The sequence below is a fragment of the Eptatretus burgeri genome, chromosome 14, assembly GCF_056783735.1.
Source record: "Eptatretus burgeri isolate ZD-2024b chromosome 14, Ebu_testis_v1, whole genome shotgun sequence".
In the NCBI taxonomy this organism is placed as follows: Eukaryota; Metazoa; Chordata; class Myxini; order Myxiniformes; family Myxinidae; genus Eptatretus; species Eptatretus burgeri.
The window spans coordinates 71,379,776-71,402,619 of NC_140974.1; the positions used below are offsets into that span (position 1 = coordinate 71,379,776).

A 22,844-nucleotide genomic window follows, 5' to 3' on the forward strand; every position below is an offset into this window, starting at 1 on the left:
ATAGAGTGGACCACGCATAACAGGAAAAAAGAACATGACAAAGAGGGTGGGGATACACCAACAGCTTAGTTTTGAACCAGAAAACCCGATTTTAAAATCCCATTAAAAAACAAATCCTTATGGTACGGATGCGATACCCGAGAGAATGTCGCTTCCTTCCATTGGAATCATTGTAATTGCTTGGATCTTAGTTTTGACCCAGGAAACCCGTAATCCAAGTGGCACCAAAATTTCAAAATCCAAAATCATTTGAGATTTTGAAGATCCTTTAAATCCCCTAAATATCCTTAAGACCCCATGTGTCTATGAAGCCATGTGACTATATTTCTATTAATCACATACTGTTTGAACATGAGTTGCACCCTGATTCACGTAGTCTATTAAATACATACTATTGTAATGTACCTTTTAAACCTTTTCACCCTTAAGACCCGAAAAGACCTTGAAGCCCCTCAAGACACATAAGACCCTTAAGATGCCTTACACCTTTCAGACAGTTTAGGCAGCTTGGACCCTTGACCATTTCGAGCTTTAGACCACTTGGACCTTTTAGATCCTTTTCACAAGGTTGAGAGATTTGACTATTTTGACCCCTTGGACACTAACTACTTTTGGAACGTACTCTTTCGACCATCTCCAACCATTTAAGCGCACACTGCACAAACATCTATCATCTTCTTGCAAAACACAGACTACTGTTTACTTTTTTTCAGCAAGTAATGTGCAAACTTGACCGACCCAGAGAGTGGATATTCTGATATTTAATATATAAGGAAGAAAGTTTGTTACCTCCACCACTGAAGGTGGAGGTTATGTTTTCACTCCTCTCTGTCTGTCTGTCTGTCTCTGTGTGCACAGGATATCTCAAAAAGTTGTGGGTGGAGCCAGATGAAATTTTGTGGACAGGTTGGGTGTGCAACAAGGACAAACTGATTTGATTTTGGTGAAGATCCGGATCTGGATCCGATGACGAGAATTTTTTCAGCGATTCTTCACCATTGAGAGATAGGAGCTCAAAATGATACAAAGCAAGATATCTCAAACTTGTGGACAGATTCAGCCGAAACTTTGTGCTCACATTGGGTGTATGACAAGGAAGACTTGATTTAATTCTGGTGAGGATCCAAATCTGGATCCAGATCTGATTTTTAAAAAGTGATTCTTCACCGTTGAGAGATAGGACTAAACTAATATATAGCACAATATCTCAGAGTTCTGGATGGATTCAGATGAAACTTGGTGAAAAGGTTGGGTGTTTGACCATGACAAATTGATTCGATTTTGGTGAAGATCCGATTCCAGATCTGGATACGATAATTATTTAACTATTAAAGTGATTCTTCACCATTGAGAGGTCAGGCCAAAAATGATTATACAGCATGATATTTCAAAAATGTATTGGGCCCAATATGTTCTCGTGGATCAGGCATTACGTGGCAGAGGTATGCTCTCTCCCAAGTGCCCTTCTCGTTTGTTTATGTTCATTGATGCATTTGGACTGTGCAGGATTGAGTGCAACCAATCTTTGCATGGCCTCCCTCCTCTTTCACCCAGAAGAAGGTCGAAGGCTATGTTTGGATTTAAAAAAAAAAGACCCCAGATAAAACCAGATAATTGGCCTTCAGGCCACGATTGGACTTCTGCTTATATACTACATGCATTTTTTTTTTCCCCCAGGAGCGATCGAGTAATATGTGTTGTGAAGGTCGTGTGTTGAGGTTGTTGCCATTTGTTGTCAACACAAGTTGAATTATTATAGTGTTTACACATGTGCCTGCTATTAAAAAGATTGCTTTGCACAGGTTTATTGTAACACCTCTGTGTTCAGGCCTCGAGTGAGTATGTTGCTTATACTGCGTTTTTTTCCTGGGAGCGATCGAGTAATATGTTTTATGAAGATCGTATGTTGAGGCTGGAGCGATTTGTTGTCAACAACACAAAGAGTATTGCATCGATTTGCCCTGGGAAACGCCGGGTATTTCAGCCGTGGTATTATAGTAGTGGCCAAGGACCCAGACAGTGCAGAGCCAAACAAAAAACATTTTGACAAAAGCATTTTCATTAATCACATCAATAAATACGATCACAAAGCAAATGTGAACAAGAAAACGAGAATCTGAGAATGCAGACCCTCGCCAGGACTCTTTTGAGTGGTGTATTTTTATAGGTTTGAGGGTAAATCCAATATGGCTACCAAACCATGTGACCTATGACATAACATGTGTGAACGTTTTGTTCCTCATGGACAGGCGGTCACGCGTGTAAAGTTTACATATTGTTTAAAACAATATGGCCGCCGAATCACGTGACCGATGATGTCATCAATTTTTTTTTCTGTGGACCATTTTATCCCGAGATGACCCTCAAAATTTTCATACTGATCGGATGTGGCGATCTAAATATATAATTATGACGTCTTAACGAAGGCACCGATGACCTCAATAAAAAAAGCACTCATTCCCCATGAGGATTTGTTGCTACGTATCAAGTTTCAATTTTTTCCTTGGTGTGGTTTCAGAGGTACAGAGGTGCAAAGTTTTTCCATTTTTCCAATATGGCTACCACACCATGTGTCAGGTCAGGTATGGGAGCATGTGCTAGAACAGCGCGTCGCTGCGTACACTTTCCGCCGGTACTCCAGGGGCCTCTGTCTGGCCAGGCCCATCCCCATCTCCTTGAGATGATGGTCAACCTGCTGCAACCACGAGACACGTGGTCGGCCCACTGGCCTCCTCCACTCATGAGACTCCCTCGCTGAGAGAATCTGGTGAGCAGGATCAGCGTCAGGAAAACGAGCCACATGTCCATACAGCCGCAACTGACGCTCACGGACTATGCAGGTAACAAATCTCATCCGAGTCTCTCTCAGCAACCGCTCGTTGGACACAAAATCCGACCAGCGATAGCCAAGGATTCTCCAAAGAGACCTGGTACCAAAGGAATTAAGTCTCCGTCTCAGATCCTTGGTCAGAGTCCAAGTCTCGCATTCATAGAGCAAGACTGGAAGTACCAAGGACCTGAAGACTCGGACTTTCGTCCTCCCGCACAGGTACCGGCAGTGCCACACCCCATGATCCAGTGAATCCATGACTCCCCAGGCCCGACCCAGACGTCTATTGACCTCTGACTCACAGCCAGCAGAGACATGAATATCACTGCCAATGTAAGTGAATCTCTCCATGACCTCAACATCCTCACCACAAACAGACACAGACAGGACAGCAGCATCCAAGATGTCACCGAAAGCCTGGATCTTAGTTGTGACCCAAGAAACCCGTAATCCCAGTGGCTCAGACTCCTCATTCAGCACCTCGAGGGCCCCCAAAAGGATATCTAAAGTCTCCGCAAAGATGACTGCATCATCTGCAAAATCAAGGTCCGAGATCTTGACATTCCCAAACGATGCACCGCAGCTTGATCTCTCCGACATCCTCCCTAAAATCCAATCCATACAAGTGCTGAAAAGTGTGGGGGCCAGTACACACCCCTGACGAACTCCAGTAACAACTGGAAATAAATCGGAGATGGTACCACCACACTTCACAGCACTCTCAGTACCAGAGTAGAGTTCAGATATCAGATCAATCAGTTTTGGTGGCACCCCACGAAGACCAAGAATCCTCCAGAGGACATCCCGATTCACCGAATCGAACGCTTTACAGAGATCAACATAGGCTGCAAGCAGCCCCTGCCGAAACTCTCGTCTGCGTTCGGTGAGGACACGAAGAGCAAGGATACGGTCAATCGTTGACCCCTTTGGTGTAAAGCCTGACTGCTCTGGACGCTGGTGCTGAAGCAGATGGTGGCGAACCCTATCAAGAATTATCCGAGCAAAGACCTTGCCCGGCACTGAGAGCAGCGTCACCCCTCGGTAGTTGTTGCAGTCTTGGCGATCACTCTTCCCTTTCCAGAGAGGAACAACAAGGCCCCTCTTCCAATCAGTTGGGATGATGCCTGTGTTCCAGGCAGCGCACAAAACTGCATGCAACGACACGAGTGCAGCATTTCCACCAGCCTTGAGAAGTTCAGCATGGATGCCACAGATCCCTGGAGCTTTGCCCCGTTTCAACTGGTTCACCGCAGCCCGTGTTTCCACAAGCGAAGGTGGACCACAGTTGATTCGAGGGTCAGCAACAGGGATTGTAACACCCTTGACGTCCTACTCGACAGCTGGGGGATCAGCCTGGTACAACCGCTCAAAGTAACCGGCCCAGCGGGCCTTCACTTCAGCCTCCTCTGTCAAGAGCCTACCACTCTCTGCTCTAACTGCAGTGCTCCGAGGGATGGGCTTGGATGAACGCAATGCGCGAATTCCCTTGAAAGCGGGATGAGAATCACCTGTCCACAGGTGATGCTCTACCCCCTCACAGATTCCTCGCACATAGGCCTCCTTGTCCACCCTCAGTGCACGTACAGTTTTACGACAGCTCAGCTCTGCCATTCAGCCTGGCCCTGCGACTCTGGTCAATGGTAACCAGTGTCCCTTGAGAGACAAAATTCTTCTTTGCCCTGCGGTGAGTTCAAAGACATCCACCGGCAACATCAAGGACGGTGGTCTTGAAGGCACTCCACAACTCTTCAGGACCCCCCAATGCACCCAGACCCCCCAAGTGTCCACTCAGCCTGTTCGCAAACTCCTCAGCTACTCTCTCATCCCTGAGCTTGGCAACATCCAGCCTAGGCTGGGATGGTACCATTCTCCAGGATTTAAGGTGCAGCTTTAGAGTTGCTACAACAAGCCAGTGGTCAGTATTGAGGAACTGAGCACTCCGGTAGACCCTGCAGTTCTGGATAATCCTCCAATGACCGTCAATGAGGACATGGTCAATCTCCTTTGCCACACCGCCAGCGTTGGAATACCAAGTCCAGCGATAAGCTTGTGGGCACTGAAACCATGAACCAGCCACCCTAAGTCCATGACTTCTTGCAAAGTCAAGGAACTTAGTGCTATTCCGGTTCATAGTTCCTGACCCATGGGGACCAACACACACCTCATAACCATCCCTATCAGTTCCAGTCGATGCGTTGAAATCCCCCAAGACTAGAAGTGTATCTCGTCTGGGGCACTGATCAACCACAGACTCGAGCGTGGCGTAGAATGCATCCTTCATGGTGAGATCACTCGCCTCAGTCGGAGCATAAACAGAGACCAGGGAAATGACACCGAGGGAGTGACGAATCCTTAATCTCATAATACGCTCGTTGACCGGTGTTACCTCAATTATCATTGGGGTCAGCTTATTGGACACAGCTAGAGCAACTCCTTGGGTATGGTAACCATCAGAGCGACCAGACCAATAGTAGGTGTAACCACCGACCATTATCTTTCCGCAATCCGGTCTCCGAAACTCAGAGAGAGCTGCAATCCCGATGTCCAAACGCTTGAGCTCAGATGATAACAGAGACGGGTGATCATCCTCTCTTCGGGAGAGGACATTCCAGGCACCCACCCGAAGGGACCGCCTCAGGTTAACCCAAGGAGACCGCCGTCTGTTGGACGACACCTCAGCACCATTCCGACACACTCTCCCGCAATCTGACCCAGGGATGTTACCTCGTGGTTTCCCTCCCATGTGACTCATGTCATAATTATTAAAACATTCTAAGAGTCGTCCACACCAATGGTGAAATTTTCGTCTCAATCTGACATGCAGTTGCGGAGAAAAACATGAAAGTTCTGTGCATACAAACAGACAGACAGAGACAGACACACAAGCAGACAAACAAACGGACCCAAATGCAATACCCTCTCCTTTGGCGAGGGTAACTATGCTTTGTGTGGCTTGGCGACAAGTCGTGAGACACTGTTGATTGGTTGTGTGAGGCTTTAAGTGCACAGTGATTTGCTCCTGGAAAGTGATGCCAGTACAATGAATGTTATTCTTCACTGTTTACCTGTTCTTAGAATTCCAAAATAAAGAAATTAAAGCTACAAACACAACAAAGAGTGAGCCTCGGACCCACGGGCTTGCCAGTGCTTGTTGAATTTGCAAGTGCATATTTTGCTGTTAAAACCAGATGCAAGTCATTGTTTATTTATGATTGAGAATTGGAGGAATACAGAGGATGGTGCAAGGGGTTGGAGGGTGGGGGGAACATTTATAATACCTTTCCTGTGGCAGTAGTGGGAAAGCTTTCCATGAAGACCACATATTTGGGAATCTTGTAACGTGCCATCTGCAACACGAAAAAAATCAGTAACAAAAACAGCTTTGGTTAAAAAACTTTGGTGAATGACAGTGAATGATCATTTCACAGAATCAATATTAAATTAAAAATTACATGCTACTTGGAAAGAACAATCTTTACAGTGGGTGATGGGTTAATTCCACCATCTTTCGCTCGCCTGTTCGAAGAACATAGAGCTATATAGTGATTTATGAAGATCGTAAAAGTAGCGATCGACACACGAGAGATGCTTTCACAAGGACTTCCACCGAAGAACATGATAGTAGAAAAATCGTGCAAATTATGATACAAGCATCAAATTTGGCATTTCTGTTCTGCAGGGCTTTCTGATCAAATCTGCCCGATTGGCCATTTGAAAATCCAAATTTTGAAAAATTTGAAAAAAAAACAAAAAAAACTTCAAAACATTTTAAAGTCACAGCTGGCTGAAATTCTTGAAGCGCAAGTGAACATCCCAGACAGAGAACCAAGAGGAGATGCAGTCATCATTGATGGCTCAGCACTTATCAATGCCCAACCTCCATGCACTTCAAAGATATTTGATGACTATGCTAAAGAAGACATCATCCCAAAGGTGGAATCCTATGGTGCCAGCTACGAGAAGGTGGACGTAGTGTTTGATGTGTACAAGAAGTCAAGTCTGAAGTCCGAGGCAAGGTCGAAAAGGGGGCAAGGAATCAGAAGAAGAGTGACAGGAACCAGTAAGACCCCAAGTAACTGGAGAAGCTTTCTTCGAGATGACAGCAACAAGACTGAGCTGTTTCACTTCCTTGCGGAAAAGATGTGTGAAGCACGGACGACAAGCACAGTCATTGTCACAAAAGGAGAAGATGCCATTAGCAACACAAGGAAGTCACTGGATGCTGTGTCTCCATGTTGTCATGAAGAAGCTGACACTCGAATATTTGTACATGCCAGGAATGCAACGACGGATGGTAGCAAGTCCATTATCATTAAAGCTCATGACACGGACGTACTAGTCATAGCAATATCTGTACTGCCATCCTTACAGGAACTAGGTCTTGAGAACATATGGATTGCCTTTGGCCAAGGAGCCAAGGTGCGATGGATTCCAGTCCATGAGATAGTATCTGTAATAGGGCCTGAGAAAGCGAGAGGGATCTCATACTTCCATGCGTTCACTGGATGTGACGTTGTGTCTGCTTTCCGCGGTAAAGGGAAGAAAACTGCATGGCAGACTTGGAACGTCTTTGATGATGTTTCTGAAACATTCACCAATCTCAGCCAGCATCCAACATTGATTCGTGATATTGACTTTTTTGAAGTTTTTTTTTTTTCAAATTTTTCAAAATTTGGATTGTAAAATGGCCAATCAGGCAGATTTGATTTGAATCCCCTGGAGAACAAATGTGCCAAATTTGATGGTTGTATCATCATTTGCACGATTCCTCTCAAAAATTGCTCTTATATGCCCCACATCAAGCCTGGTGTTGGCGCAGTGGTTAGGGCAGCGGCTTGGGATCCAAAAGGTCCTGAGTTCAAGCCCCGTTGGGCCACTGAATTAATAGACCAGGGGGTTGACTCAGCCTGTCATCCTTCCGAGGTTGGCGAAGTGAGTACCAGTGTACTTTGCCGGTGTATACCCCGGTTAAAATAGGTGTACCATATCCCTGTGTCGTAAGAGGCGACCAGGGTTGCGTCAGGAAGGGCATCCGGCGTAAAACATGTGCCCAATCACGATGCGGATCATACGGATAATCCGCTGTGGCGACCCGGAACAGGAGCAGCCGAAAGAAGAAGAAGAAGAAGAAGATGCCCCACTAGTAGCGATACCCCCGGCGTGAGCGTCAGCGTGAGCGTGAAAATGTTAAAGTTTTTGGTGCAAGTTATTTCCTTTGTAATGTTTTTATCTACCACACTATTTTTTACTGATTACAATATACAAATACATATATTGCTTGAAAAATTATTTGGATCAGACCTCACTGCAATACTTTTTGAAAAATATTATTAGACTCGTCTTTTAAAAATGATAAATGTATAAACAGATGAGCATTGGGTGGCTTTGACACCAACTCTCTGGTTCTGACATGACTTGTACCACTGACTTCCACCAGGTGGCACTATACGATGCACATTTACCAAGAGAGAATTTGGGTCCTCCCCACCCTGATCCGTCAGGACTGAATTTTTCTTTATTCTTCCCAAAACCTCCCTGGGCACCATGTGAGTACAAGCACAGGTTTTCAACTCATTCCGTCCAGCAGCTTAAGAATGCATACAAGTCATACAAACAAATCCACAAATAAATAAACCAATGTCACCCGCAGGGTGACCCGTATCTTGCCAAAAGGTGACCACGTGTGACTTCTTTAAGGTCACACTGAGGTGAACAGAGCTGCTATCCACCAGGAGCGACTCCTTGAGGAATATCTGCCTACGAGAGATTCTGATGAGAATCGTTCTACAGAGTAACCATGAAAAATATGCTTTTGCCTCATAACGTCACCAAATGACATCATAATGTCTCAAGCTTGACATATCTAAAAAGCACTCATCGAGGTGTTCAATTTGAGGTACTACAAGATATGGTTCCTAAAACTTGAAAATTTGACCTTGGGGTCAAATATGTTTGACCTGAGGCGCTAACCATGTAGGTCAAGGCCAATCGCCACCAAAAATTAATCAGCTGAGCGCCAGACCATGATCTATATTCCCATGAAGTTTGAAGACGATCTGATCAAAATCACTCAAAAAATAAGGGTTTCGTCGACTCCCCTGATTTGTGACAAAGTGACCTTGACCTTGGCCTTCAAAATTTTGTGCACTGAAAGGGACCTCTATAGGCCTCTGATATGCGAAGTTACAAAAATTTCCGATGATAACTGTGCTCTGCAGAATTTTTATACGTGATTACAGACAAACAAACAAACAAACAAAAAAAAATAAACCAATGTCACCTGCAGGGTGACCCGTATCTTTCCTAAAGGTGACCACGTGTGACTTCTTTAAGGTCACACTGAGGTGAACAGAGCTGCTATCCACCAGGAGCGACTCCTTGAGGAATATCTGCCTACGAGAGATTCTGATGAGAATCGTTCTACAGAGTAACCATGAAAAATATGCTTTTGCCTCATAACGTCACCAAATGACATCATAATGTCTCAAGCTTGACATATCTAAAAAGCACTCATCGAGGTGTTCAATTTGAGGTACTACACGATATGGTTCCTAAAACTTGAAAATTTGACCTTGGGGTCAAATATGTTTGACCTGAGGCGCTAACCATGTAGGTCAAGGCCAATCGCCACCAAAAATTAATCAGCTGAGCGCCAGACCATGATCTATATTCCCATGAAGTTTGAAGACGATCCGATCAAAATTACTCAAAAAATAAGGGTTTCGTCGACTCCCCTGATTTGTGACAAAGTGACCTTGACCTTGGCCTTCAAAATTTTGTGCACTGAAAGGGACCTCTATAGGCCTCTGATATGCGAAGTTACAAAAATTTCCGATGATAACTGTGCTCTGCAGAATTTTTATATGTGATTACAGACAAACAAACAAACAAACAAAAAAAAAATAAACCAATGTCACCTGCAGGGTGACCCGTATCTTGCCAAAAGGTGACCACGTGTGACTTCTTTAAGGTCACACTGAGGTGAACAGAGCTGCTATCCACCAGGAGCGACTCCTTGAGGAATATCTGCCTACGAGAGATTCTGATGAGAATCGTTCTACAGAGTAACCATGAAAAATATGCTTTTGCCTCATAACGTCACCAAATGACGTCATAATGTAAACTGGTACAATCATCAATCCAAAGGTCCACACAGGCTCGTGCTCCGGCCTGGGTTCCGATCGCTCGCGCACTCTACGAGAGCGCTGCCCCAGGGCACCTCATCAAACATGATGCCCCCAGAACCACAATCACTTTCATCAAACGCATCGGGCTGAGGTAATCATGGATATTCCAAATTACAACCGGCTTTTCTGTGAAATTAAATCCTTGCACGACAGTCCGTCACACCACGTGATCGGATTGCTTTTTTGTTATTGATTAAAACTCAAGATGAGTAAAAAAAAAACCCACAAATCAAGGTGAAAACACGAGGTAAAGTAGCGATCGACACACGAGAGATACTTTCACGAGGACTTCCACCGACAAACTGGATGAACAAAGCGCGAAGATGCGGCTCGAACAGGTGGGGGAGACACATGAACAAACATGAACGCTTCGTTGTGTTCGGTTTTCTAAAATGTATTCGGTTTTCTAAAATGTATTCGGTTTAAAGGCAAAATTCATTTTTCATTGATAAGAGACTACGGCAGCCGCACGAATAAAGCAAGCCCACCGTACGCCCTAGGTACGGTCGACGTGGAACACAACGACGTCACAACGACGGCACAACTTCGGCATGTCGAATTGCTCCGGCCAACGTAGAAATGAAAAAAGTTATAACTCCGCGTTATAATTCCACGGCGACCCCAACGGCCTGTAAAAAGATAGCCAAACGGCGTAGGGCCACCGCAGAAACTCTGTGGCCGCCGCACGTTTCTGTCAATTCAGAGGGCGTACGGCCGCCGTATCCTCGCCGGAGAGCAAATGTGACAGAGGCCGAAATGACCACTATATTCGTTATGTATATGTGTCTGTCTGTCTGTTCTGTCTGTTGGGTAGTCGATCTAGTCGAAAAAAAAATTAAAATAATTTTTTGAGATTTTTTTTTTCTACCCTTATTATCAGTATTCCCGTCGATATGTTTGTCTGTTGGGTAGTCGATCCAGTCGAAAAAAAAAGTTTCAAAAATTATTTTTTCAATTTGATCTACCCTCATCATTATTTCCGTCTATGTTTGTGGGTAGTCGATCCAGTTGAAAAAAAAAACTTTTTTTTTAATTTTGAAATTTGTTCTACCCTTATTATCAGTTTTTCTGTCTGTACCTCTGTTCGGTCCAGTGCTCCGTTAATACAATGGCGATTTCGATGAAACTTGGTTGGTAGGTTCATAGCATGACCAAGTTGTGTGCAAATGAGAACCGTTGCTATGGACCCATCCGTTGCCTAACAAGGGACCTTTGAAATTTTCCAAAAAATTTCAAAAAAATTTTTTTCGAAAATGAAAAATTGGGCCATGAGCAACTGTGGGCAGTACATTCAGCCATATTGTCAAAAATTTCCAGCCGGATCCTATGAAAACTGTCAGAAGATACACTTTGAATGAACCCTGGTCAAAAACAATTAAAAAACGAAGTTCGTTATATCTCAGAGACTCTGAGTCAGATATTCGTGAAACTGGTATGGTCGGTTCATGGTATGTCCTGGTTATGTGTGAGAAAGAACCGTTGCTATGGACCCATCCGTTGCCTAGCAACGGCCAAAAAACCTCTAAATGTGGGGGTATTTTAACGAAAAAACAATCTGCAGCATTAACCCTTGAAGCTAGAATCATGAATTTTCTTGTGCTTAATCCTCAGGTCATTCCCCATCGAACGGGCCCATCGCGTCAGGTTCTATTGGGTAGTTGACTACCCATGTCCGCCTACCATCTTGTCTGTCTGTCTGTCTTTCTGTCTGTCCCGAGCATAGCTCCATGGGTTTTGATCCGATCCTGATAAAATTTTGGTGGGAGGTTTATATCATGATCTAGTTGTGTTTTCCTGAGAATGGGCGTGGTGCGCCCATTATGGGTGGAGCCACGCCCAAAAAAACGTGTTTTAGGGGGTAGCCGATTTCAAGTTACATCTTATCTGAGGGGGTTTGTCGAATCTGGCAGGAGTTTCGGTATTTGGTTAGCCCAATGGCACCTGCATAGCCCCACGGAGCTCGATTTTTCATTTTCGTCCCAAGGTCAAGGTCACAAGGTCACATTTGTGTACTCAAATGTGTGCTCGGGATGAGATTCCATCCAATTTGCCAAAGTACTGCTAAACTGCGAGTTCATGTTCCGATTAGTGTTCTACACTATTCAGAATATAAAATTGACTTGCAAATAAATCGGTCCTCCATCGTAGTGACATCTATGGACAGGCAGGCAGACAGACAGACAGACAGACGGACAGACGGTGAACCAATTGTTTCACCCCACTTTTGTCTTGATGCACGGGGTAATTATAGATAGTATGACATGATAACTTGAGTATTATTTTCATTGGAAACATTATCATTCGGACACAAATTATGGTTATTTGTTCTTTTCTTTTAAATGTGTTTCAGGAATGTATTGACAATTTTAGTGAAATCGACAGCTTCATTTTTCTATGTCGAGAAAAATGATAGCAGTATTCGATCATTTATTAACTTATTGTTTCTGCATCATCATCAACATTGTAATCGGTTGTTATTATTACCCCATGCACAAGAAGCGAAAAGTGGTGTTAAGTAACTGGTTCATGTCCGTTCGTCCATCTTATCCATTTATGACCATTCATTTGTGATGGAGGAACAACGTATTTAAATTGAATGCGTATAAGGCTGTTTCAGTTTGCGTATTTGCGGTTCACATGGATATTCCTGAGCCAAAAGCATTTTCAAGAATGTAACCCCCCTCACAAACTGCAAGGCCCTCCTGTATACACCATTACACTGCACGGGTTATCGTATTCTATGAACTCTCTCGTTGTCTGAAAGAAAATAAATACTCTCTCTGCTTGTAACATGCCTTTCCCTTGCAGAATTCCTGTATCTCTTCTTCAGAGATGCTTTTTCCTGCTTTACGTTTCACCACCGCACACACCTCCTCCCCAAGTCGATAATCGTGTGCGCCGACAACCTGAGGAAAAACGAACAAAACAGAACTGTCCCCAGTTCACTCAAAATAACTTTCTCGTAGTTCCATCGATATATCAGTTATCTTGAATGAAGTTCAATAAATCCATCCTTACGTGTGCCTCAATGATATCTGGATGCAAGTGCAGGATCTTCTCAATCTCAGCTGGATAGATATTCTCTCCACCACGAATGAGCATTTCTTTGGAGCGCCCAACGATGCTGCAGTAACCAAAGGCATCCAAAAAGGCGATGTCTCTGTGGCAGAGAGAGCAGCTATTTACATTTACGCTTGGTTCTGACCCAATAGGAAGAACATGTGATGAGAAAAATCTTGATAAGCCAAACAGTACTCTCAGGGACTCAGCTCTGTGATGCCGACGAAGATAAAGTAATCGGTGTTTGGCTTAACAGCATTCTTCTTGAATGTGCCCAAATGGAATTTAACTGAATTCAGCTTCCATTTGGCTTAACTGCATTCCAATGCATATGGCCTAATTGTGTTTGACTCATGCCAAGTTATAATCTGACTTGCGTTCAAATGAATGCAATGTTTGATTGAAGGATGGATGCTTTGACTGCAAGCAGGAAGTCGGGATTGTGCTCAGTAAACACAAGCCTTGACCATGTTTCCAAAAGTGGCTGCCATTCCAACTCGAAGCCAGCTGGTATGGTGACAACTAAGATGATGAAGTTGAAGTGTATGGTAATTAATGAATCCATATGTCAGCATAAAGTTGCTCATTAAATGTTTTCACGATTCTAAACAAAGGAAATTACCAATGTTCAATAACAATTGTATTGCAACGTGCATGGAAAATTGGGGCAAGGGGAGATCTCAGGATTTGTACAAAGAAGCAGCGGACATTTAACATGTGTCTATAAGTGAGGGTTTATGTGTGTGTGCAAACTCTATTTGAGCCGCACACTTGTCAGTTCATCTCGAATTGCATAAAAAAGTCACAAGTTAGTCCTGTAAAGCCGATTTCCTCCCCTCTCCCCCGCCGACTCGCCCCCCCCACCCACCCCCGACCCACCATCGTTTTGGAATGCAAGGTTGAGGCTCACAGAATACACCGGAACATAACAGAACATGAAGAACTTAATATAAGTGGGGGGGCACATCAGCAGCAGGATAGAGGAACAAAAGAGAGGGACACTTGGGAGAAGAAGAAAGGTTATGGGGGGGGGGGGTGATGGAGGAAACAGAGCAAGGAAAGAGCAGGGGGTGCAAGACAAAAAAGGAGGTGGTGAGAGAGAGAAAGGCCACCAACCTGTCTGCAATCCGAAAAGGAACAGGACAGAGACTCCGTTTCATCGCAGAAGATGCCAATGATTTCCACGGGGCTTGGTTTCCACGACATCAAGAAGTGCAAGGTGTGAGCACCAGCTCGAATGGAAGAGCAATACTCAATTGAGCTGTGGATGAATGCCAGGTAAGCTAATACAAGTTCAGATTTGTCAAGATAATACTTTGCATGATGGAGGATGCCCAGTCAGTGGCTTGCTTTAGATGTCAACTTCGATATATGGTTTGCCCAAGAAAGATCATGACTGATTGTGAGGCCTGAAAGTTTGAATGACTGAATTTCTTCAATAGGTTTGTTGGAGTATGTGACAAGCAAAATGGTCAAACATTCATTTGTCATGTTTCTCCATTAGCCCATGAGTAGGGGATGACGATGAGGTCGGATGCCGCTCTCGTTTGGACAGTTAAGATCACGGAGAGGTCATTAAATGGAAAAAGAAGACAATTTGGATGAATTAATTAAAACATACCAAATGCTGGGTTAGGATTGAACATTTAAAAAAAATATAATCGAATATGGGACACCATCCATTGGGGTGATGTAAATAGAAAGGATGAATGGAGATATGTGGAAACTGCTCCATGTTGCAATACTTGCCTCAACCACTCAAGGCCTTCCAAACTATGTCAATCTTCTTGGGGAAAACACCCCCTCCTTCCCACCCTCAATGTGGCAATACCATACAAAAAGGCACAATTAAATGTCCATTGTTGTTTATGAGCTGGTGTGTGTATATATATACTAGTACATACCACCCGTTGCTTTGCTGACGGGTATACTAAAAGGGGGTAACAGAAAGAGTGTGGGGGGAGAATGAGGAGGTGGAGGGGAGAGGTGTGGGAGCGAGGAGCGGTGGGGGGAAGGTAAGACAGCATAAGGTGAGAGGAGGGGAAGGCAGACGTGCGGTAGAGTGGTAATTATTATTCATACCGTTTCATCAAAATGATTCTGCATAGAATAACAGTGAAGTTGGAAACAAAATAATGTCTGAAATTCATTTTCTTCCGGTCATACCATAAACACGGTCCCGAGACAAACACCACCCGGACATGTCCAGAGACAAATACCACCAGGAGATAAATCACTGTCCACACATAATCACCGCCCAGACACATCCAGAGACAGAGACAGAGGAGGAAGGGAGTTGGCAGAGAGAATATGGTATGCTTTATGAACAACACACACACACACACACACACACACACACACACACACACACACACACACACACACACACACACACACACACACACACACACACACACACACACTAGTGCTTGGCTGATATCGGCAATTTTTCGGGAATGGGCTGGTTGGAGTGAGTGTGATTACCAACTACATCACGTACTGTGCACAACCCAAAAACCTTGAGTAGCTTTCACCGAAAAACAACGTTACATTTATATAGATGTTTCAGGGACATGTTCACAAACATCAATCTTTATAAACAGCTGCGTGTGATGGGTGGAAGAAAATTTTAGCTCGATAATTTAGAAAACATGTTAATACGGCAAACGGCTCAGAAATTGGGTGTTATTTCACAACAGCTCGCTCAGGGTGACGGACCACGGACCACTTGCTCGGGTGACGGAGCACGGACTACTCGCTCGAGGTGACGGAGCACTGACCACTCGTTCTGGGTGATGGAGCACTGACCACTCGCTCTGGGTGAAGGAGCACTGACCACTCGCTCTGGGTGACGGACAACGGACCACTCACTCGGGGTGACAGAGCATGGACCACTCGCTCAGGGTGATGGAGCATGAACCACTCACTCAGGGTGACGGAGCATGAACCACTCACTCAGGGTGACGGAGCATGAACCACTCACTCAGGGTGACGGAGCATGAACCACTCACTCAGGGCGACGGAGCACGAACCACTCACTCAGGGTGATGGAGCACGGACCACTTGCTTTGGGAAATGGAGCACGAACCACTCGCTCTGAATGACGTGGTGTGGCAAAAGCGTCCACATTGAGTGAACGATTCGCTCAGATTGACGTAGCGAGCCACCCCATCGACAATGTGTACTCGACAAGTGGGTTAAGCACTCATCCAAGCACTCCAATTCAATGGTTGCTGAAGAAAAGTTGGCCACGCTGTTGTTGCATACCATAAAGGATCCCTTTATCCTTAAAGCCAGTCTTCACTGCTCACGCAGCAGTTAATGAAATAATAATAAATCTGCCATTATGCCTGCTTGTCTGTGCACATGTCACATGGTACATCAGTTCGGGGTCCGCGCAAACGTTATAACTTTTTTTTAAACATCCGTTTTTTTTTTACCAGATTTACTTTGATTCCCTGTCGAGCACCTCGCGAAACCTCCGAAAATATAGACACAGATCTGGCAGACGCTATGGATTGGCAGTCCCTCGGGGGACAGGGCACGAGGTCGAGCAGTGAATACATTAAATCATATAGATCAATGAAGCCGTTTAATTTTATTACATTCCTAAATATTTTGCTCTCTGAATGTAATTCTCCAAACAGTAGAAAAAGATAAGTTTAATGCTTTAGAAATTTCACATTTTCTTGTGTATGTGTGGAGAAGGAGGGAACATAGCCTTACTTGCTTCAAGTAAGTAGGTATATTGGCTTGCTTATAAGACTTGTTATTTCTTTAAATTATCAGATTTTACAACATATTTTGACACTTATTTAGTCCAGACAATATCGTATCCTCAAAACCGAAATAATATTTCGATGATATACTTTAATTAGTCCATGAGAGTATATCATGGAAAATCATATCGTACAATGCATGAAATTGCTCCAAGCTCCGAATTTGAAAACTAGAGTCCTTACAAAAGTGATGTATACAAGAATTTGTAGCAATGATGAACAGGCATTCGATAATATGAGTGAGGAAAGTGAAAAAATAGAAAAAAATATATTGACTGCTTTTGACGTTTGCACGTACATGGTTGGGAGCCTCATTGGTGTGCATTGCTGTCTACGCGATCGCTGATGATTCGCCAATAAGCGATGAAACTGGTCCGGTATCTGAGGGGCTGTGTAGCATTGGGATTCTCATGTGTGTACTATGTGTGAACGTCTTTATGTCAGGTCAGGTCAGGTATGGGGGCATGTGCCAGAACAGCGCGTCGCTGCGTCCACTTTCCGCCCGGGCCTCCGTCTGGCAATCCTCCAGGCAGATGCCTGGAACATCCCCATCTCCTTGAGATGATGGTCAACGTGCTGCAACCACGAGGCACGTGGTCGGCCCACTGGCCTCCTCCACTCATGAGACTCCCTCGCTGAGAGAATCTGGTGAGCAGGATCAGCTCAGGAAAATGAGCCACATGTCCATACAGCCGCAACTGACGCTCACGGACTATGCAGGTAACAAATCTCATCCGAGTCTCTCAGCAACCGCTCGTTGGACACAAAATCTGACCAGCGATAGCCAAGGATTCTCCGAAGAGACCTGGCACCAAAGGAATTAAGTCTCCGTCTCAGATCCTTGGTCAGAGTCCAAGTCTCGCGTCCTCTGCAATCCATCCTTACACAAACACACACACACACACAAACTCTTCAGAGTAGGAGAGACGTCTTTATGGTTGTTGAAGAATTATGGGAAGGGTTTGATGCAACACAGCACTTACCTTGTGTAAGTCTTCTTGGGTTGCATTATGCAGCTTATTCAACTGGAGGAGTGTGGGAGGGGTCAATTTTTTTCTATAATCCTAGCCACCTGGGTTTAGTTGATGAGGTGAGAGTTGATTGGCTATTCCCTCCATTCACAGGTAAGAGATGTCGGTGGGCCTTCGTATATGTGCTTGATGTGACTTCACAGCCAGCTACATAAAGCACAAAGGAAGCCGGCGAAACATTTCCTGAGACCAAGTCTGCTCCCGCTTTTTTGCTCAAATTGGCGGAGTCGATATTGTTTTTTTACTTTTGGTTGGAAGCGCCTTCTTCTTCTTTAAAAAAAATATATATATATATATATATATATATATATATATATATATATATATATATATATATATATATATATATTGTTGTGGTTGACGAAATTCGCAAACCACCATTCAGGTCCCTTAGGTGAGATATCTCTGTAAGTATATGTGTAGTTAGGCCCAAACCCGTTGTTTAGAGGGAATAAATGTCATTCATGCGGGCTGCGACCCTTTTAGATAGCCTTTCTTCTTTTACTATCTTTATTTTGGACCAGCCGCCATTACTACCACCACCAACCACGTCTCAACAGCCATCACACAACAACCACCAACCACAACGCCACTTCACAACAACAGCCACGACCTTTACAGTCACAACTCGCCACCATCGCATCACCACCATTCTTGCACCACTTGTGGGCACCGATACTGGACTCGTGCAGGGCGCGCACCGAGCAGCGTGTTCAGAAACATCACAGACTTTCCGAAGAAAACGGATCAAAAACGACTCACGCCCACTTCTGTTCCGTCCTATCGGTGAGCGTGGGGCGATTTGGCCCCGCCTCCAGGGCGTTGGAGCGTGGTCGCTATATGCAAATTCATGGATCAAAAAGCATTCACGCCCACTTTTCCTCGGTCCAATGGGGAGCCAGTTAGAGGTGAAGGGTCGGAGGTAAAGGGTCAAAGGTGAAGGGGCGAAGCCACGGGGCATATAAACAGCTGCGTTCGTCAGTCAAAGCAGTTTGCAGTAAGAGTTGGGAGTTCGCGGAGCCAGTGAAGAGTTGGGACGAGTCAAGAGAGGAGACGGAGAGGGCGATCGGACGAAGCTGTGGAGAGGCGGCGGCGGCGAAGGCGGTTGAGGGGGTGCTCGCGTCGGATTCGGGGAACTGCGGAGGGAGAGGCCGGCGGCGCGACCGAGGTCGTGGTGGAGACGCTCGTCGCGGGACCCGAGACAGGGAGATATCCTCCATCCCCCGAGCATCAACAACCCCCTCCTGTTTCCCCCCGCGCTGAGATAGTGCGACAAGGGGGCCCCTTTCCCACCCCCTACCAGACACTGTCCGCGAGGCCCGCGGAGTTGAGGCGCCACCGCCACTTTGCGTCTCATCATCAGACGGGTAGGCCCGACGCGGTCTCGGCCCCAGGCCCGCCTCATACTTGAGGGTGGTCCTTTTCTTTTACTTTGGGTATATGTGTTGTCGGCGCCGTCTGTGAAGTAAAATTGTATAAGTGTTGCCGTGTGCTCGGTAGTCGGATAGCTCTGCATTGTCTTCTTCTTTTATATTTGCTTTTTGTGTAATATCGTGTTTCTTCTTCTATTACATTTGCTTTTGATGTAATTGTATATGTGTGCTTTCCGTTCATCGCGAAATAAATGTGCTTATTGTTGAACTGTTTTCCCGTTTCGCTTCGTCTTTTCCTTTATTGAATCTCCATCTTACTTCACGAAAAGGGTTGGTCGTGGGCTAAAACGCCCGATAATTAATCGAACCGTCGGGGCCGACGATAACACCGCTCGGTTATCCCGATAGTACGGAACGGGTCACTTAAAGTGGCCCGTGTCCGAAGTCGACCTGCGGCGAGGTGCGATCGCCTGGTCTACCCTCCATGTGGGTACTTAGGTAGGTCGAATTTGGCGAGCAACCCTATCCCACGCGGGGGGCCGATTGGCACGATCGTGGTGAGGCCGAAAGGTCCACCCGTGACTGGTTCCCGGCGTTAGTCCGAGAGGGTCACGACTGGATTGTCCGTCCGGTGGGCAACGTGCCGCGATTCGAGTTACGTGGCCGTTCGCACGCCGGCGGGCGCGAATCCGCAACAATGTATATGTATATATATATATATATATATATATATATATATATATATATATATATATATATATATATATATATATATGTATATATATGTATATATATGTATATATATGTATATATATGTATATATATATATATATATATATATATATATATATATATATATATATATATATGTATATATATATATATATATATATATATATATATATATATATATATATATATATATATGTATATATATATATATATATGTATATATATATATATATATGTATATATATATATATATATGTATATATATATATATATATATATATATATATATATATATGTATATATATATATATATATATATATATATATGTATATATATATATATATATATATATATATATATATATATATATATATATATATATATATATATATATATATATATATATGTATATATATATATATATATATATATATATATATATATATATATATATATATATATATATACATATATATATATATATATATATATATATACATATATATATATATATATATATATATATATATATATATATAAATATATATATATATATATATATATATATATATATGTATATATATATACATATATATATATACATATATATATATATGTATATATATATATATATATACATATATATATATATATATACATATATATATATATGTATATATATATATATATGTATATATATATATACATATATATATATACATATATATATATATACATATATATATATATATATATATATATATACATATATATATATATATATATATATATATATATATATATATATATATATATATATATATATATATATATATATATATATATATATATATGTTGTTACGGATTAGTAAATCCTATGTGATTAGAAATGTGGTTTTGTGTTAAAGACATGATGCTGATGATTCGGGGACAAAGGCAACTCGAGTTACAGTGAATTACTTCAATGAGATGTACATGTGGGACAAAGGATTCGTGCACAGGCATCGTGACATCAATATGGATTGTCAACAGAACTTTGAAGATGACTGGTGTTGAAGCTGCATGTTTTGGTCAATAGGGGCATTACATTCGTATGGTAATGTGAACGATCTGGCTGAAAGATTTGGTATGAAAAACAACATTCTGAACCAATGCTTAAGCTTTGGTCGATCTGTGGAGTCAGACAGTGCGTCACCTTGCTTCGAAAGTGACCTCGCCTGAGTGCCATAAAAAGGTGAAGCGACGAGAGTTCAGGAGAAGGAAAAGCAGATGCAACATGGAGATGTTGAAGGTGAACCAGAGATCCAGCTCTTGCAGCGTATGAAGCCTTGGAACGGCGGAGTGCTGGGCACACAGTGGGAGAGAGACAGCTACGGTATTGTGAGCTTTTGCATTGTGCACACAGTGACCACTAACCTGGGAATTGATCCAGTGCATCTGCCTGGTGTACGGCTTCACTTCTGATGGCGGATCGGTTGTGCTCACGAAGAGCCAACAAAGCACTCGGGGTGCGAAACAGCTCAACGCTAACACCTCACCCCAGCAGCTTCTGTGCGTCAAGGTCGTTCACCCCTCCTCGTGCCTTCTCGCGGTTTGGCTGGAGAAGCGGTGAGATACCACTCTGTGTGACAATTCCCGCGGGGCTCACTCTCTACACTCAAAGCTGATCACTCATCTGCAAGGTTTGTCTCTGCACGACCATACATGTTCATACTCGTTTCAACTGCAAGGTTGTTGCCACACGACAAAAGGTTTAATTGCACGTTCAGACACTGCAAGATTAAAACTTTGATTCATGGCACACATGTTGGAAAAAGGGGGTGTATTGTTGCAAATTCGCGCCCGCCGGCGTGCGAACTGCCACGTAACTCGAATCGCGGCACGTCGCCCACCGGAAGGACAATTCTGTCGTGACCCTCTCGGACCAACGCCGGGAGCTAGTCACGGGTGGGGGTTTAACCCCACCACGACCGTGCCAATTGTCCACCCGCGCAAGATAGGGTTGCTCGCCAAACTCGATCTACCTAAGTACCCACGCGAATGGTCGACCGGGCGATCATACCACCCCACAGGCCGACTCCGGACACAAACCGCTTAAGCGGTCCGTTCCGTGCTACAGTGATAACCGAGCGGTGTTATCGTCGGCCTTGACGGTTCCGATTAATTACCGGGATGTTGCACCCACTACGAACCCCTTACGTGAAGCAGGATGGAGAGTCAATAGAGAAAAGGCGAAGCGAAACGGGCACAGTTCAACAAGCAAGCATTTTATTCACACGCACACACAGACAAGCACAGAAGGCACATATTTACAGCCATACAATTATGCACAAAAAGCAAATGTAATACAACCGACTAACGCATACACACGGCAACACTTACACAGTTTTACTTCACAGACGGCGCCAACACACATTTACACAAAAGCAAAAGAAAGAAGCCACCCTCACAGACAAGGAGGGAGACAGGCCCGTTGGCCAAATGTGCGCGGGACCGAGAGGAGCGGCCAGGTCCGCGAGACCGGGGAGGTCTTACCCACGTCCTCGTGACGCGTTGGCGAGCAAGCCGCAAAGTGTCCGCGCCGCTGTGCCCCGACTCCGGGCCCCTGGCGTGCTTGTTGGCACCACGTTTGGGGTGGGGGAGGAACGGGGCCCCTCCTTGCAATATCTCAGCGCGGATGGGGGGGGGAGGGAAGGGGAAATTGTTGATGCCCTGAGGGAGGGGAGTGGCTGGCTGAATTGGGTCCCGCGATGAGATGAGCGATCCCCCACACCGCAGCCTCGTCGCCGACCGCTGTCCTCCTGGCCTCGGACCCGAGCTCCCCTGCCCCGACCAGCCGCCCGCAGCTCCA

The 22,844-nt window shown here is 44.3% G+C and overlaps 1 protein-coding gene across 10 annotated transcripts in view; it reads right to left on the minus strand.

Moving 5' to 3' along the window:
• LOC147013574 (medium-chain acyl-CoA ligase ACSF2, mitochondrial-like) overlaps positions 1 to 22,844 on the minus strand; it is a 197,713-nt gene that overhangs the window by 62,538 nt on the left and 112,331 nt on the right. For all 10 annotated transcript variants that reach the window (XR_015051376.1, XR_015051377.1, XR_015051378.1 and 7 more), the window contains exons 13-15: positions 13,036 to 13,177; positions 12,813 to 12,923; positions 6,109 to 6,177 (exon numbers count right to left, since the gene is read on the minus strand). Coding sequence is in view for 7 of the 10 variants with exons in the window: in XM_085855490.1 (XP_085711616.1) it covers positions 6,109 to 6,177; positions 12,813 to 12,923; positions 13,036 to 13,177 (322 nt within the window). In the remaining 3 variants the exon portion in view is untranslated. The remainder of the gene's footprint in view (positions 1 to 6,108; positions 6,178 to 12,812; positions 12,924 to 13,035; positions 13,178 to 22,844) is intronic.